The sequence below is a fragment of the Limulus polyphemus genome, unplaced genomic scaffold (genome assembly GCF_000517525.1).
Source record: "Limulus polyphemus unplaced genomic scaffold, Limulus_polyphemus-2.1.2 Scaffold732, whole genome shotgun sequence".
In the NCBI taxonomy this organism is placed as follows: Eukaryota; Metazoa; Arthropoda; class Merostomata; order Xiphosura; family Limulidae; genus Limulus; species Limulus polyphemus.
In genome coordinates this window covers 132,417-151,391 of record NW_013666342.1, presented here as the reverse complement: position 1 = coordinate 151,391, position 18,975 = coordinate 132,417, and the positions used below count along the sequence as shown (strand labels likewise).

Below are 18,975 nucleotides of genomic sequence, written 5' to 3'. Positions count from 1 at the left end.
ACCTGAAAATGTTTGATTATTTTAATTTAGTTGTGCTGTGAATAATTTCAATGTGCTGTTCATCTTAAAATGATGATTAGAAAATTCTTTCCCTTGCCATTGGTTACACAGTTCAGACAGCAATTGCACACTATTAGTTTTTTTGTACCAACTCTCCATACTGCCTATTTAGTACATCTCATCTTTACACCACTGCCAATGCTGGGTGTGTGTATCATCTCTATGATTCAAGAACTACAGAAAATCCCCCCATTGTTACTTCAGCAAAATTACAAACACAAATGTATCTAGTCTAACTGCTCGATGTAGATATAGTTAGGAAACCAAAGAAGAGAATAGCATATCTTTATCAAACAGATGTCTATTAACTCTATGATTTAAAAATATTAAGATTTCAGTGGAGCAAAATTTTGAGTAGAGGCCTTTGTAGGCTAACAAGTAGCAATGCAATTATCAAAATAAAAACAAATATGGTTTAAGATCCCCCAACACACATCAAACATCTTTCAATCATTTTTCACTGTTAATAAAAATAAAAAAATAAGACAGAAAACTCCCACCACTGTATTAACTTACTGACCCATCATCTTCAAATAGTTTATTACAAAAATTAGAAGCAAATTAAGGAATTAAATACTATAATAACAATTTAATTTTCTGTTTGATGTTTTGTTAAAATGTTTTGTATAATGACCAAAGTAAGGGGTCTCACCTTTTAGAAATACAGAAAATTGCTAAAGATGTCTTTTGTGATGATAAAAATGTCTATTTATTGACATTCGTACTTAAAATACTTTCTTTAAAACCTTTCCTATTATCATACAATATTTTATTTACAAAATACAAGTGCATTTTTGTGTAAATTACAAAAAGTGTATTTTTTTGAAAAAATGACATTATAACATAAATCTGAGTGTGGATTACACTATAAGAGCTGGTTTGTTAACAAATTTCTATTGAAATGTTATGTAGTTTTTTGAAAAAATGACATTATAACATAAATCTGAATGTGGATTACACCATAAGAGCTGGTTTGTTAACAAATTTCTATTGAAATCTTAGTTTGTAGATATTAATATACCTACCTTTAAATGGTTAAGAAAAATACAACATTGCCACAAGACTTTCTTCAACTGTTGTATCCACTGGACAGCATAATCCTTATTCAAAGCTATTGCTACGTAGCAGTACTGGCAAACAAAAACAAAATCAATACTTGTAATATCAGATTTACTAACTTATTCTCTGTTCCTTTATTAAGAGATTAATCTTACTTGAGTAATCTTTTCAGTGTTGTTATAAGCATTAAGTTTTTCATTCTTTTAATAATTTTGGAATATCAAAGCAACAAAACAAAGAGACTGATTAATCTTTTTCAGTGTTTGGAACAGAAATCTTGTCACATTTTATTATATTTTTCATTGTTTGAAGGATACATAACTACCCTTATATAAGATTATCAAAACAATATTTTAAAAGCAAGTGGAAAAAAACTAAAGAAGTGACTGAACACTTTTTAAATTTATCAAACATTCTATTTTTCCAACCCCTAATGCTCAACTGCCTAAGAATGAGTGAACTAAAAGTGCCAAGTGACATGGAAGAGGAATATCCTAAAACATTTTATATCATGCCCCAAACAAATAACCTTTTTACTTTGCTTCATAGCCATTTTTAATCATACTTTTTTTATCTTTCATTAGTATATGGATGTGCTTTTAGGTTAAGCATGAATATATATGTGTGTGGATATATATATATATATATATATAAACACACACACACACGCACATGTAATTTTTAATAATTATCTCTGGGTGATTGTAAGCTTAATAACAAATTCTTTAAATTATAAATGTATGAATATAAACACACACATGAGCTTGATAAATAACACAATTTTAGCTAAAATTAACCCTTGAGAGAGAGAGATCATGGGTGAAAGGCCATGTCATCTCATTTGTTGACTTGTATTCAAAATTTTAGAACTAGTATTTCATGAATTTATGTAAATAACTTTGGCATCAAACTGTAGATTATAATTCAAATTTTAGTATTATATATTACTCAATTTCTTAATTTAAATAAAATATTAAAAAACACAGATAAACATCAATTTTTGTGTGTCATGTGGTATGTTGAATGCAGCACTGGTTCAAATTAGATGTTTGTGAAGTCAAAATACTGAGTCTATAGTTTTGTACAAATTAGAAACTAAAATTACCGATATTGATAAGCTAAAATACAAAATAAGAGCCTCTTATCTTTTCAATTTGCTAAGATATTGTTCATGTAATAAATCAAACACAGTGACATCCCACCCACCTCTTTCCATTTTTGGATATGCTCCCTTATATACATTATTTCTACATATGACATGAATAACCAATTGGAAACTCAGAATGTCCCCCTAGTGGCTTTCTCAGCCATTTTAATGGGCTTGGCACCATTTCTTTCTTTTTTCTGTTTTTTAGCATTATAAGCCTTCATACTTACCACTGAGCCATTGGGAGGCTCTTGTATTGAAATACAAAGATGTCATATTTTTTATTATTATTATTATTAGTATTGACAATCTTTGTAGTTACAAAAAGGGAAAAAAAAAAGTTGAATTTTTTTAATTATTTTAAAAGACATTGAAAGATACAACAATAAATAGATTCTCACTGACATAAAAGTATTTTTGCTTTAACAAATCAATTCAGATATTCTAAATACCAGTAGATTTTTTATCTTTTTAAATGGAAAATGACAAGGGTCTACTTATACTTAATGTTTAAATTTGATTAGACTGAGCTACTAAAAGTTTTTTGCATCATGTATAACGATTTAAACAATAATTCTAATGACATAAATACCGATATAATTCGTCAAATGTCTCCTAATGGGACAGCAGTAAGCCTTTGAACTTACAACATTAAAATCAGGGGTTTGATTCCCCTCGTTGGACACAGCAGATAGACCATTGTGCCTATGCTACGACAAAACACACACACAAACAAATCATCAATCAAAACTAAACCTCCTTAAATAAACAAATGTTATGCATAACATACTCTTCAGGCAAACAAAGTTTCCCGGGAATACCTAATGATAGGAAATAATAAGTTTGTGAACAGTATTTAAATCATAGTCTTAAAAAAGTTGTGTATACATATGGCTGTGAAATATCCACTTGAAGACAGTAAATTTTGTACAGAGTTACTATTTCCCACTTCATTAAATTTCTCAACTGCCATTAAGTATTCTATGTCAAAGCTGGTATCTTAATTAAAAAATATTAACATATTTTCCAAGACTACATATTAATATATTGTTTGACAGAAAAAATTATATAAGATCTTACTTTGAGAGAATTTGAGTCCATGCTGGTGATGATGTAACGACAAAGCCTTTCAAATCTCTGCCACAAAAGAGGAAATAAGAAAATGGCATACTGAAGTGAAATGAATATAAAAGACTGGGCACATTCTATACACATGTGTATTATATGAACAACGAGTTTTATGTTTCTTAAGTTAACAGACATGCTCTTCTTCATCTGAAAATGAAGTTTCTTGGTATAATCAATCAATAAAAGTTTCAAATTAAAATGAAAATTTTTTAACTATATATATATATATCCACACATACATAAACCTGTTACATGTAAAAGGAACTGACCAATAAATCTGTCATTCTGGTAAACTATTTAAATGCCAAAATGCTATTATCCATTTTAGAATTATTTATAATTAAGTGAAAAATTTTAAATATCACTTTAGAATTTGATATTTAGCCATAAATTAAATAAATTTTAATTGTAAACAAAAGCAATTTTGAGAAAGTTGGAGCAGAGGATGTGCCTTGGCATAGATGTTCTATCTTAAAACATTAAGCAAAAACACTGCACAGAAGATTCAGTAACAGTAGAATATAACATATAAAATTTGCCTCTGAAACAAAGTATGAAGTAGAGAACCAACAAGTACATGAATGAAAGCCCAGAAAGTAGGAAGAAGTGCACTTATAACAGCAAAATAGTAGTACAGAATACACAAAAGTTATTATTTTCCTATACTGAAAACGTATTTCCAATACATACTTACCTCCTCTCACATATATAGCTATTCTCATTCAGTACTGCTCTTTATATACAAAAATCTTTTGTGCATGCCACAAGCCTTGAAGCTCCCACCCATGTGTAATTGACTGATTCCATTGTGTTTTGCATGCAAATCATCATGCGACAACCCTCCACCAATAAGAATGCATCACATTTATCCGTATATCATTTTTGGACACTTAAACAATATTTGCATTAATTAATTAATCCTTTCCAAACCACAGATGGTGAAACCATAACTGCATATCAAATTTCACAATTTAATTAAAAATAATAATTCTAACTAAATTTCCACAATTTTTTAAACTCAAAAGTCTTTCAAGAATTGATATTTTGTCATTTTGTAACAATTTTCCGATTTAATTTTAAAAATGTGTAAATTTACATTTTTGTACACCTCTAAGGAGACTTGTCATAGAACACACAAATACATATCACTTAGAATTTTTCTGCCTATTGCAAAGCATAGGTTCTTATTTACTAAGAAGCTAATATCAGTTGAGCATTTAATTAGCCAAGTCTCGTTTCTGTATTGATTTCCTTGATATTATTATTACAGGTTTACACTGCAACATTTTTAAGATGTCACAGCATATGTTCTGAACAACTACTATGAAGCTCAGCTTTCAAAGTAGCTACAGGCAGAGTATAAATACTAAGGATAGAGCATATTATAAACTGTTTACACCAATGTAGAGTAAATAAAGTGGTGTGAAAAGCAATTTATGGTTTTATGGGAAAAAAAAAACTGGATGCAATGGGTACTTTAGAAGATTTATGTGCAAATCAAAAAGCTGGAACTCTTTAGTTTCTTTACATGTTCTTTTAGTTCCTGAAAATGTTTTCACATTAAATCATATCTGTTTGAAATGGGTGATGTAAAAATATTCCAATGACTCAAATCCTAATTTGTTGAATATTATTGTTGTTTATTACATTCAACTAACACCCATAAATAAAACTTATAATTTACTAAAAACAAAGTATAATTATTATTCTATTAAATATCAATTAATCTTGATTATGAATATTATTATTATTATTTAGTTTGACCTAGGCCAATGATATGTTTTTGCCAATTCCTGAAGTGTTTTTTGTACAATTATACAATTAGTACTAAATCTATTGAAAGAAGCTATTTCAAACTTTAAAATGTATTTTGTAAAATATTTTATTTTTTATTAAAATTTTTTAGGTTTTAATAATGGCAAAAAACAAAACATGAAACTACATCAAAGACTTGTTAAATTAGTATATCCAGTTACAAACATACTTAGCTGATATGTTCATATCACTGGGCATTTCCATGTGTGATTTATACATAGTCTCATGCTGACAACTAAGTACTATACTACCAACTAACATACAAACGTATGTACATATGTTAAGGCAACATAGTATATGACACTGGTGACTGTATAAGTGTATAAAAGCACTAAAAATTCTATAGCTCTAATTACAAACTATTACTAAGATGCCACAGCTTGTTATTTCTCAGTAATCTTTTAATGAGGTTTTTTTTCTTCTCTAGTAAATGATAATACCATAGTACAATTTGTTCTTTTTATTTTTGTAAACAGTATACAAACATCAACTTACTTCCTTGTCATCAGATTGATGTAAGACAAACATAAATCCTTGAATGACTTCATTCATTTCCAGAGCTTCAGGAAGAGAGAAACAATAGTTATAAGAACAGCTAATAAAAATGGCTGTAATACCATTTACAGTGCTATGATACAAGGTGTATAATAACACATGATTCCATTCAAAATCATAAAGTCAAACAATGTAGATTTGGATAGAGATTATGCATTGATTTTTGTAGGTAGATTGGCAACTTAGTTGTTTTATTCAACAATTTACTTAACATAATGAATGAAAGCTGACTGTAATATCTACAATAGTTCATGCTGTTTTATAAGCACTAAATCATATATAAAGGTTTGTAGTATAGGTGGGGATCAATTACAGTCACATTCTACAGTGTAATCCTGTCACTGTGATTAACTTTTGAAATAGGAACCACTCTTGTGTACCTTCAGATAAGGGACTGTCAAGCCATTTCTTCTGATGTAGAAATGATGCATCATACTGAATCATAAGTACTATTACTAGAACTGGGTGATTAGTGGAATCTGTTAATCTATTAATTGTTTGGCTCATTAATCATATACATTCAACTGTTAATTGATTATTCTCACTGATATTCATGAGACTAAACTTCCTATTTTCAGCTTGTTTGGGGATTTTTAAAAACATTTTCAAACTACTCTTTGCTAGATATGGTAAACCTCTTTAGGTATAATAATTTAGGTTTAAGTTACCTATTTTTAATCATGTAAAAAAAATATATATATATATATATATATATATATATATATCAGAGCTTACTAGATGAAGTAGTTATTTCAAACATAACCAAAAAGAAATATTTATCATCTGAAAGGTTTGAATATTAATTGTTTTAAATATGAACAGAAATCTGATATAGGTCTATAGCCAAAACTAGCTGTGTGTTTTTAAAATACTTTATTTGCAAGGTTTTTTTATGGGTAATAAAGTTCATTAACTGTATATACAAATTTGTTTGACAATATCAGAAGAGCACTATGTTGCTTAATTCTCTCAACACGTGACTTCTTTGTACTCATTTAAAGTCTTTATAGATTTAATACTTCTAACTTTCAATGTATCTTGTATACATTCACAAAATTAGCAGTCTTTCGATTAATATTCAGGAAACTAAGAGGTGTGTGGTGTGGTGTTACGAACATAACACATACACAATGTAGAAAAAGTGAATGTTATGATTTTCCTATACTTAAAATGTATTTCCGATAGATATTTACCTTCGCTCATATAAATAGCTATTCTCGTTCAGTGTTGCACTCAACACGAAAACATTTTTTGCACATTCCACAAGCCTTGAAGCTCCCACCTATCTGGAATTGACTGATTCCAATGCATCTCAGATGCAAACCATCATGTGACAAACCTTCACCAATAAGAGTGTGACATACACTCTTGACACGTGACTCCCTCTATTCAATTTTACCAAAATGTCACTTCAAGTTCTGGCAGAAAATGGAAGCACTGGTTTTCAGTGGGGAGGAAGGGTTGAAAGTTTGAGAAGAGGTAAGTTTCTATCAGAAATACATTTTTAGTACAGGAAAGTTATAACTTCTGATACAGTAGCTAGAATCCCACATTGAACAGATGGAGGACCAGTGTGTGGGAAAGAAAGAAACATCCTTTGAAAGCAGCCAAATGGCACTCCTGATGAGGAGGTATGTGACGAAGTTGAAGATCATATGTGGGAGGCTGCACTATTTCTGTACCAGGTATGCTCTTTGCCCAGTGTGGAAAAAGGTGTTGCAGATATGGGTGGAAATAGGGAGAGAACTATGGTTGGATAGGGATCTGAACCACATGATACATGAATCTCAATCCCATAATATATAAATGCGGGTGAGAGTAAAAGAATGTGCTTCCAGGTGTAAAGTGGCTAGGGCATGACAGACCATACATGGCAAGTCAACTACATAGAAAACCCAGGCTGATAGAAACCAACATCCACGTGGGAGTAAGATGAGGATCAAAGCATTGGTAAGTCAACTACAATCGAAAACCCAGCCAAGAGGAACCAACATCTATGTGGGGGTAGGAAAGAGGATCATACCATCAGCAAGTCAACTACAATACAAAACCCAGCCATCAGGTGGGTGTAGGAAGGAGGATCATACCGTCTCCACCTCAAGTTTATGAGACCGGAGGGAATCTCTTACCCCCCAACCTATGAATAGGACAAATGATAGCAATGTGAGAAATTGATCGATCAATCTGGGAACCCGACATCCAGCATCAAAAAGATGTCTGTGTAATGTAAACCATCTCCCTCAAAATCAAAATGACAGGAACCATCCTAAGCACAGTAACATCCTCAGAATAACAAGAACATCGAGGGATAGCAGAAGAGGAAGAACCGTATTATTCTGCAAGTACCTCCACCGTGACCTACAACATAGATGGAGTAACAAGAGGATAACTGAGTGAGTGAATAGAGACATCTAAAATACATGTGTGAGGCCTTATGTTGATTGGTTCAGCTCTAAATTCAAAACCCAGCCACTGGGGGTAGGATGAGGTATCCCAATCAAAGGATTGAACTGCAATTTTGATGGCTCAATCTCAAGATATATAAAATGGAGGACAACTTGTCATCTACACCAGCAAAACACCACTGCCCTAATCTCAACTGAATGGTTTAGTTTATATATTGTTTCTCATTATTTCATTCAGGTGGATGCCTCCATGGTCCACCACCTCAGTGGCTTAGAACTGGAAAGAGATAAGGGCTCCTAAGCTTAACTAGAAGGGGGGAGAAAGCGCAGTGGAGAGTCTGTTGAAATGAAAACACCTGAAACAGTGCAACGGGTGACCACAAAACCCTATTTTGTAAAGCAGACCATACTGATTTATTCAATACAAGGCATGGCAGGAATGGGCATCTATACCCTTCTGCTTTACTCATGTAATCCATAGGTGAGTACGGTCCAGAATGGGTGAACTAATGAAGCAAAAATATTGTGAGGATAAACCTATAAGTGATCTTGTGTAGCACACCATCTCAGCAGTGTGCCTTTAGTGACCATGGAATTATAATTGTAAAGTCATCATGGCCTTACAGTGTGGCTTTGACTAGTTTAAGTAAATCTGGACAGGCACCACTCACCACATAGCGAGATTCATAAAGAAAAAGAGGGACATGCCCTTGAAAAATAAGAGGTATAAATACTAAAAGGTAACTTACCCAGTCACACAAAAGAATGAAGGGTGGCAACAAGTGAATGACGGTACCCTGACAGGGAAGAAACAGCTACCCAAAGCAGATAATGGAAGATGAACGTATGAGGTGTAGTCCCAGTGCTTGACAGATGAAGTACCTCCAACGGACTACAGGGTTAATATGTAGGGAAAAGAAAAGGGGCATGACTGGAATAAAGACACCAGGAAATGATGATGGGAAGAAGGGGACAAGGAATAATAGGCCAATCAAAACACACTCCAAACCCATGGGTCAGGGATGAAGGAAAAAAACAATAAAACACTTGAAGAGAGCACAAACTAAATGTTACAATATGAGTACTGCCAAATTAGAAGTGTTAGTTCAGTATAATTATATAGAGGGAGTCACATGCATCAAGAGAGTATGTTGCACTCTTATTGGTGGAGGGTTTGTCACATGATGGTGTGCATGTGAGATGCATTGGAATCAGTCAATTCCAGATGGGCGAGAGCTTCAAGACTTGTGGAATGCACAAAAATTTTTTGCATATATAGAGAGCAGCAATGAATGAGAATAGCTATTTATGTGAGAGGAGGTAATGTACTGTATCAGAATTACAGTTTATCTACCACTAAAGAACAGAGTTAAACATATATAAATTACAATGTAACACAATGTAAAAACTGATTTTACACCTTATTCAGCATTAAAGAATGCAGGTGTGCAATTATAAATTGGAAACATAATACATTGTACAAAAAATAAAACAGTAATTTTAAACTATATTCAACACTAAAGTAGCTCAAAACTTGGCAGTTGTTGCCGTCACCTAGTTGCCTACCCTTTATCTGGCAGTTTGGTAGTTCAAAATTAAGAATGATGTCATATAGATTTAATAGTTTTGCCATAACTCAAAAGCAAATATAATGCCCCTGTGGCTGAAAAGGCAAGCAAATTGGTGGCAGCAGGAATTAAATCCAAGACCCTCAAATCATGAGGCAACCCCTTAATCACCAGGCCATGCCTACCCAGAGCTGAACAAAACTGAAATAATTAAAAGTGGAAATATATTTAGTATTACTAAACTGTGATACTCGTATTTTTTGTTTGGTAGTACATAATAGTATGTGGGGAAGTTATATAAGACTTCACATATCTCCAAGAAAAATTAGTAACAATCAGAACTGAGTAATTAATTGGATTAATTTATATAATTGATTGCCTTGATCAGTGTCACATAAAATAATCGGTTTATTAGAATTCCAATGAAATTGATTAGTAACACAAAAATAACCAATTAACCGAAATTAGTATTTCCAATTATTATTCATTTTAATTACTCCAACAATCCAAGTAATCAAAATATTGGCATTATGATTTTTCAAAGCATAATCACCTTCTGTGCTGATATTATATACAATATTAAATACATATTAATAAAATTACAATCCCAGAATTATAATTATCTTGGTAGAATCCAATTTACAAAGTTTCAAGTTCAGCCATCTGCAAGATAATACTATATTTATTATAGTATGTCTATCAATTAATTACTGTTAGGGATAAAAGTTCTGTAACAAAGGTAAAGAACAGTTACCAGGGACTAACTGTGGTTGTTCATCTTCTTCAATCTTCTGAAAAACTGCATCAAAACTTTTCCTCAACTCATTTTTCAGCTTCTGCCTGGCAACAAAACCACGTACATGTGCCTGTGTTAATAAACCAAATGTCAGCACATGCAATCTAATATACATATATATTTTAAACAGAAAAAAAAAACCCAGTAAATTATGTTCACCCTACAGTTTTCGGTTGATCAATAAATAGTAACCTTCCTGTTTCATGTACTTTGGTATGAGATCATGATTCAGGGTTCGTGTTATAAAAACAATTTCTTAGAAATTTTGCTAATTTTAGGTGGAAATTATTAGCCAACATTTTTTATTTTAACAGCCAAGCCAGTCAGATTTAATTTAGTATAATCATTAACCTGTTGATGTTTAGGTATAAATCTAGTTTTAGATCCCTTCAGAATATAATTGTTCCATTTAGCTTTTCTACATCATTTACAATAGTAAAGCTCTGTCGTACACTTCTTTTTCTTCAGATCCAAGCTACCTGTCTGTCCATTTCCTGATAATCTCCTTATCTAAATATTATGGTCTTTACTTTCATGTTCTGCTTCCCATTTTGATTTTCTATTTTTCACATACACAGTATCCAGATAAATCATGCTTTTGTGTAACTCCTTCTCGTTTGTTCATGATGTTATCAATAAACTCGTTAAAAAGTCTTAACAGCTGGTGCATGAAAATGTATGACATCCTCTCCATTAACAAGTTACAGTGCAGCCTGCAGGTATCTGATTAATATTACGTGACTGATAACTGATTCAGGTTGGAGAAAATGGCAAATGTTGTTTATTTGTGGATTATTAGCTAATGGTTTATTTTTATTTTTAAAATCAAACTGAACAAGTTCATAGTGGCCTTACCCAAGGTCAGGAAACCTTGGTGTTTGGTGAATAACAACATAAATCCTGCAATCAGTTAGTTTCCTTGACTAATTTTATGAATCAATAAAAAAAAGTTATTTGTTTGTGTTTGTTTCGGTGGTTGATCAGTAACACAAATGAGGCAAATATATTTATAGTTGATTTATATTTCCATGTTCTTACAGCAGTACTTACAACCAAAAATATGAAACATTTAGTTATTGTCACTGGCAGAAATTAATAAAAAAAATTAACTACATAAAATCCCATTGTCCTGATAGTAAAAGTGTTTCAAATTTCATGAAGAAATCTAGACACCAAAACATGAAATATTTAAAATCACGAATGTTGTCCAACCCAATACTACATCATATTCTTAAAAATCATAAATGACAACTTATGTCCAAAGAAACCAATAAGCAGAGACACTCAGTGTCATAAAACATTAAATGACAAAAAGTTAACATTTTCCTTACCTGAAAAGATATTTTCCTCTATGCACTTCTAAGACATATTACTTCACATGCAGCTGCTGTGTAAATACCTGGTCAATCCACAAGCCTTGAACAAACTCTCACCCCTAAATGTGTCTACGTGTATTAAGCCAACCTATGATGTAATCATCTTAATGCTGTAGCTCTTCACCAATCAATGGGTGACACAACTTCTATGTGCAGTAATCCCCATAAACACCAGCACATGATCATTATTAGTTCATCCTTAGCAAGATAAATATATCAGAGACAGGGAGATGGTGCAAGAGAGATGTCTAAAATACATTTTCATGGAAGGAAAATATTAACTTCAGAAATGTTATTTATCTCTCTATACCACTAAGAGATAGAATCCCACATAGAAGATGGTGGAGGGGCTGGTGCTGATCAATTATAAAGATGAGCTCCTTTCTGAAATAGTGGCAAAAAAGAGAAAGCCCATAGGATGAGACTTCTACAAGATCAGGGGTTTCCTAGCAGAGCAGCACTCAGTAGGGAACCACACCCTTTCTCAAGCTGGGAGTACTCAATGCCCATTTTTTTTTGTATAACCCGAGTGCTTTTGAAAGATGGACCTTTTTTTCTTCAGGGGCAAACTGAGGTGGTAGAGCAAAGAATATCAGGAAAATCCAGTGGAATGTTAGAATGTGTAGTGTGGTTAGAGTCTCATGAAATAGATACAATAACAACAGATGGAGAGAGGAGGAACTCTAACCTGCATCCCAAGGCAAATCCAAATCCCATCCAGCTGGACATATCCACCAGGAACTGTTTAAGAGTGTTCTGTACTACATACCCAGGCTTTACATCTCAAACAAAGAGTGGACCTAACTATTTTTTTTTACCAGGTGGGGAGGCTCCACTCACAGAAGAAAATTCTCCATATCGACAACCCCAGTGGCTTAAGACTAGGTAAGTACAGGTTCTCTCGTGTTCCACTAGAAAAACAGGGGGATATGCACAGGAAATAATAATATAGAGTATGTGTTGACCACTGTCACTGGACACAATTATCTGGAATTGGTTCCCACTAAAAGACGATGCAATGTGCTACTATAATTAAAGAAAGAAATCATAAGTCAGATGGAAAGGCAGTACTACATTTGGTGCTGTCTGTTTTGTTTTTCTTTTTGTAAAAGGTGCAAAAAGAAAAGTAGTCAATCAAAGAGACAGGAAGCTCAGAAGGCATAGGAAATATCATACCTGAACACAAGTATGGATTACTGAGCATACCAGGTTATGTCACTTTTATTGGTGGAGAGCTGTAGCATTATAGGCTGGTGCAATACATATAGACACATGTAGGGGTGGGAGTTTGTTTAAGACTTGTAGCATGTGCAGGAATTCCATTGTAGTTGTGCATGACATAATGGCTCTTAGTGGTGCAAAAGGTAACACTTCTGAATTTATCTAAATACATAATCTAAAGCTAAACTAAGCTATCTATTACAAAAGATAAAATATTTAAACAGGTGCTTATTCTAATAATATTCATATTAGCTTGGTTACTACATTTAATCATCGAGAGTTTCTCTATGTACCCATGCATAATGTTTTGGCTAAAAGAAAGTTAAAGTAATTAGAATATGAATGAGAAATATTAAAACCAATTTTTTTGTTATATATTATCCATTAGCTAATTTTCACAGTTACCAACCTGAATCACAGAAGCAGCTTTTTCTCGCTTCCTTTCCAGGGCCCTTTCTTCTCTAGCAGCTTTAGTTTGCTCTAGAAACTGATTCTTTGAACTTGGCTTACCTTGGGAAAACATTTTACTTCATGACATCTGGTTACTGAAAAGAAAAAGGAGAATACCAGTGCATATGACAAGGTTTGAATCTATACATGTTTACAGGATGTGTTCCCCACATCTGTTTCAAAATCATTAAAGTAAAAAAGACATTCAATGCAGATCATCCCCATTGATGCTCAAGTACCATTATTTATAAAAAAATCTGTGAAACAACAAGAAAAGCAATGTTAATTTCCTCAATATTACAATGGGAATTAGCTTATGAGACACTGCAAATATGTATACATAGTATTAATGCTTGGAGATGGCTTGAATGGGTAATGAAGAAAACTTTAATATAAGATTAACATAACAGCAAATGTTCAACGTTTCGACAAGGTTTTGTCATCATCAAGGCTTACAATATATATCTTTCCGGGTTTCATGAAGAGATGGTTAATATAAAGAAACTCTTACAAAAAATAGTTTCTCTCTATATTTTACTGACAATACTGTTGAGAAATATTTAGAGACTTAATACACCATTAAAATTATCAAATGTACTACAACTAAACAGTTTATTGTATTTTGCCACATATAGGAATACATACTTTATAATTGAAGCAAAATATTAAAACTGTTTCAAACTGTAAGAATTGTTTTTAAGACAATATTTCATTCAAGTAACTACTTTAAATTTAAAGAGTGTGTTCCAAAAATCATTATAAAATTATGTGTCCAAGGTGTAACCATGGCTATATGGGCTCTACCATTCATTAATTAAGTTCAAGGATTAAAGAGCATGTGCAAAATACTCCATATATTTAGTTAGATATGCTTCAACATGATTTACAAGACTGTGACTTTTTGCCTACTGCCCAAGAATTCAATATTCTAGGAAGTGCAACAAAATGTTAAGAAACAAATACATGTGGTTAAGTAGATAACCAATTTAATGCACAAGTGCATGATGTATTACAGAAAATTAATAAAATAAAAAATAAATGAAATTATCAGATTTAAAATCATCTCTACGTTTTGACTGGGCCAACCAGTCGTTCTCAGAAAAACAATAAACTTCAAATTCTACTTCTTCTTCTCGGTCTCTGAGATTCACAAGTTACATCCTGAAATTACACCAATTTACCTCTTACTCTCTTGACAGACTATGACTGACAGAAACACATTCAATAAATAAATCACTCTGTTAGTGTTAGAAAAATAAAACCATCTTAACTTGTGCCTAGCCTATCTTTCACAAATCTTAATCTTAGGTCCTATATATAATCAATTCACTAGATAATTTAGTAAACTTGAGTAAGATCACTTCTTGATATCCTTTTCTTAATAAAATAAGAGAATCTATCCCTATAAGATAACCCTATTGCCCCAGGAATTATCCTTGTAGCCCTCCTCTGAACATCTTCCAATAAGTCAATATCCTTTCTTAAATATTAAAATAAGGAGGCCAGAACTGTACAAAGTCAGACCTAACCAGTAACCAGTATAGAAATAATATCCTTTTTTGATTTGTAATCAATATGCTTATAAACATTTATTACAATAGCCAAAATGCAATACCTTGAACTTACTTTAATTTAAAAAATAAAATCTAAAAGCTAATTTAAAAAAATAAAATAATTTCCCACGTGATCACAACTTTTAATGCAAGACACTTTTGATCAAAAGTGCATGGCAACTTGTATTACAATGCATCATATTTTACTTCAAGTCACAACTATCATTGGCAGTAACAGTGATATGTAAAAAATGAAGCACTTATTAAAAGTTTGAATATGATGACAAAGAAATCTGCTTTGAAGTTGAACTTTTTAAGTTGAATGGGTAATGAAGAAAACTTTATTAAAATATTAACATAGTAACAAGTACATAACGTTTCAACAAAGTTTTGTTGATGATGACAAAACCTTGTCGAAATGTCTTACATTTGTTATTATGCTAAACTTGTTTTCTTCATTACCCATTCAATTTCAAACCGTCTCCAAACTTTACTTACTTTTGGTTATTATTGGTTAATGGTTTGCAACTCCACAATATACTGTTAGTGTTACTTGTTAGTTGAACAGCAGCAGTAATATTACTTTGGTCTAATTTTACCAAATTATAATTATTATTGATTGTTACTATTACTTATTAATAATTAATAACAATAATACGGCTCCGGCCTTACAAAATCATAACTTTACAAAAAAGTAGGCTTAGCCCTAGAAATTGGAACAAAAACAATTGCAATTTGCAGGAACTTCTGTTTGAGTCTTTACAGTTTACTTACCAACATCGGATACAAGCAGAGTAGTACTATATTTCTAATTTTTTATCTGTGTATACTGTTCGTAATTTCATGTTCAGTTGACTAACAATATCACCAATAGAAATTAATTATGATTACATGGATAACGTGAACCTAGGTACCCTTTTAATTTTTTGTGTTTTGTTTACAATGAAGAATATATATATCTTTTTCAATAGGTGGCACACTAACACTCTTATGACAAAAATAATATAATAATGATCTGAAACACTGTTCAAATACTGTAACTAAGACGATTGTGATAGAAGCTTTAATTATGAATCAAATGTTTTATTACATAGAGTGGCATAAAAGACTGTTATTTTGACAGTTTGAAATATTTTACACTTTGAACACAACGCTGTTTTTTCTGTACAATATCTGGCACAAGACAGTTGGCAGAACATAACTTGTGATTTCACATTATAACAATAAATCTAGATTTTATAATCAAATCAAATCTGTGTATCTTTACAACAAATAAATAAAAAATTAAAAGGTTTTTGAAACAAAACATTTACATTCAAGTCTATTAAAATTATAACTAAATGTAATGTTCAGTGTAATAATTAAAGATAGGTATGTAATCAGCTGCTAAACTTCAACAATGCGCAGTTTTCATATGTTTAAGTATTCATCTAAAAATATAAAATGTTGTTTCACTTACTGTAATATTTACTTACCAGATAACGCTTCAAACGTTACTCCAAGTTTTCTATTCCTCCTTAAAGTGTGTTTGTTTGTTGAATTTCGAGAAAAGCTACTCCAAAGCTATCTGCGCTAGCTGACGCTAATTTTGAAATGATAGACTAGATGGAAGGCAGCTAGTCAACACCGCCAACCCTTGGACTAATTTATCACCAATGAATAATGGGATTGACCGTCATGTTATAAAATTCACATGGCTGAAAGGTCGAGCATGTCTAGTGATGGGATTCAAACCTGCGGCCCGCCGATTATGAGTCGAGTGCTTAACTCCTCGTGGGTCAGCTGTAAATTTACAGACTTACTAAAATCTGGAGTTCGGTTTCTCGTGATGGACAAAGCGCAAATAGCCCAGCGTGCAGCTTTGCACTAAAAATGTTGTAACATGTCCTGTCGCTGGTCGGGTTATTTTGGGTTTTCAGGTAAAAACAATACGAACACGTAACAATAAAAAAAATAATTTCATATCTTCCTTAATATTTGTTACAGGCTGCTTCCACTAATATTTTTAAGCTTAAGTGCACAACAATACTTCAACAGAAATTCCGAGACTAATGGTTACGCCACTCACAAATAAACTTACTTGTAGAATTTCCTCGCTAATCGTTCGAGTAACTGAATAGACTCGATAAATTCACTTATAGCCCCAAATTGCTAACAAAGTTTCTGAAGTGAATTCATAAGCTCACTTAATTACTCATATTTATAAATAATGTAATCACGCTTTTAGACATTATATGAAACTTCTCGATTATTACATCATCATCATTAGCAGTTCTCTCCAGCAAACAACTAAATTATAACATTAAAAATACAGCTTACAACATTGCCCCTGCCTGGATTGTGAAGTTTCTTGAACAATCCTAATATACAAATAAAACAGTACACTAAACTATCCATTCACCAAATATTTTTGATGCTATAATGACTACCCTCCATATTGTCACTGGAAGCTCAACCTCTGGTGTAGTAATAGTCATGTAGTGTGCAGGGATTTATTGGTCGTATACTATGAAGCTATTTGAAGCAGGCCTAACTTCGCATCCAGGCAATTCATGCACTCTTCACATGGGAACTTTACATTCCACAGATGGCCTTGCAGACGTAAGAAAATATATTATTCTAGGTGAATGACACAAAATGATAGGTAGCTAGAGCAAAAGTAACTAAACGACTTTCTTGACCATCGTGTTTTGTGGACAGTGCACCTACTTGCACAAATAACATTAAAAACTCCTATGTTAATATAAGGAGGTAAAAACATATGGTATGCTTATATAGTGTGTAAGTATACCATACCTTTCTACAATCCTTTTTAAATATAGTACCAGTTTGAATTTATCACTTATTCTCTATATGTGAAGTTTCCACGTAACAGGCAAATTTATGTTGTCCTAGCTGCTTTTGTTACTATTAAGATCACACCTGTTCTGCCCATGAGTAGTACATCTGTAATGATGCACGTTGTGAAAGAAGGTCGACACCTAGTGTCCTTCATTGGTAGTTTAGGTGGTACCTCGAAGTTACGACCTCCATGCTTGAATGAAAATGACAAGTTACGTGAATAGTACTAGTTGCTATGTGTCAATTCGATGTTACCTATAGTGTAAAGAATGTTGAATTTAAACAGTCTGATAGATGCTATTGGCCTGATCAGTGTTAAGAGGAAGTTACTTGATCCATTAGAAGCAACTGTTCCCTGTCTGTAAAACAAATACACACACTGTGTTTATATTTATAAATTAATAAATATGGTTTACTTTTATTTTACATTATCTCCAGTTCCTTATTTCTTTCTCGAATTCAGTTACTAAGAAATGCAGTACTTCTTCATAATATATATCTGGTTGAAGTTCATATTATTAAACAGACCTATTCCACTGCTCCAAAGTCAACTCTGTTTTACTTGAATATACCACAGAGTGGCTTGGAAAGAAACCGTTTTGGTGCCGTGACCAAAGGATAGTTTTCGTGGTATTTGCTGTTTTTTGCTGATATGTATATTGCTCTTTACTCCTTCTCTTGTGTGATATACGTTTTAAATGGCATCATAGTTAGGGAAACTGCAGTAATCACAACTAGAAGGGATTACAACAAAGAGGAAAATTTAGTCACTGAAAATAAATAGTTTTACAATAGAGTTTTCAGGTCACTGGGAAATCCTTTTCTGGGCATTGGATTTTTACCAATGCCATTAAGTACTTGGGGGCATAATTTGCTTTGCTTCTCTAATGGGCTCCTGGTTACAGCCAAAGGCTCTCCCCTAAAAACACTCAGCCATCACCTAGTTGAGATGTCATCAACATTGTGGGTACAGGATAGCAGGCAACATCAGTGACCCAACC

General features: G+C 32.4%; 1 protein-coding gene across 2 annotated transcripts in view; it reads right to left on the bottom strand.

Moving 5' to 3' along the window:
- LOC106460234 (ubiquitin-protein ligase E3B-like) overlaps positions 1-16,048 on the bottom strand; it is a 45,699-nt gene extending 29,651 nt beyond the window's left edge. For both annotated transcript variants that reach the window (XM_022386901.1, XM_022386902.1), the window contains exons 1-6: positions 15,908-16,048; positions 13,540-13,675; positions 10,492-10,603; positions 5,705-5,769; positions 3,347-3,403; positions 1,086-1,190 (exon numbers count right to left, since the gene is read on the bottom strand). In XM_022386901.1, coding sequence (XP_022242609.1) covers positions 1,086-1,190; positions 3,347-3,403; positions 5,705-5,769; positions 10,492-10,603; positions 13,540-13,653 — 453 coding nt within the window. In that variant the 5' untranslated portion in view covers positions 13,654-13,675; positions 15,908-16,048. The remainder of the gene's footprint in view (positions 1-1,085; positions 1,191-3,346; positions 3,404-5,704; positions 5,770-10,491; positions 10,604-13,539; positions 13,676-15,907) is intronic.
- Positions 16,049-18,975: the final 2,927 nt, after the last annotated feature.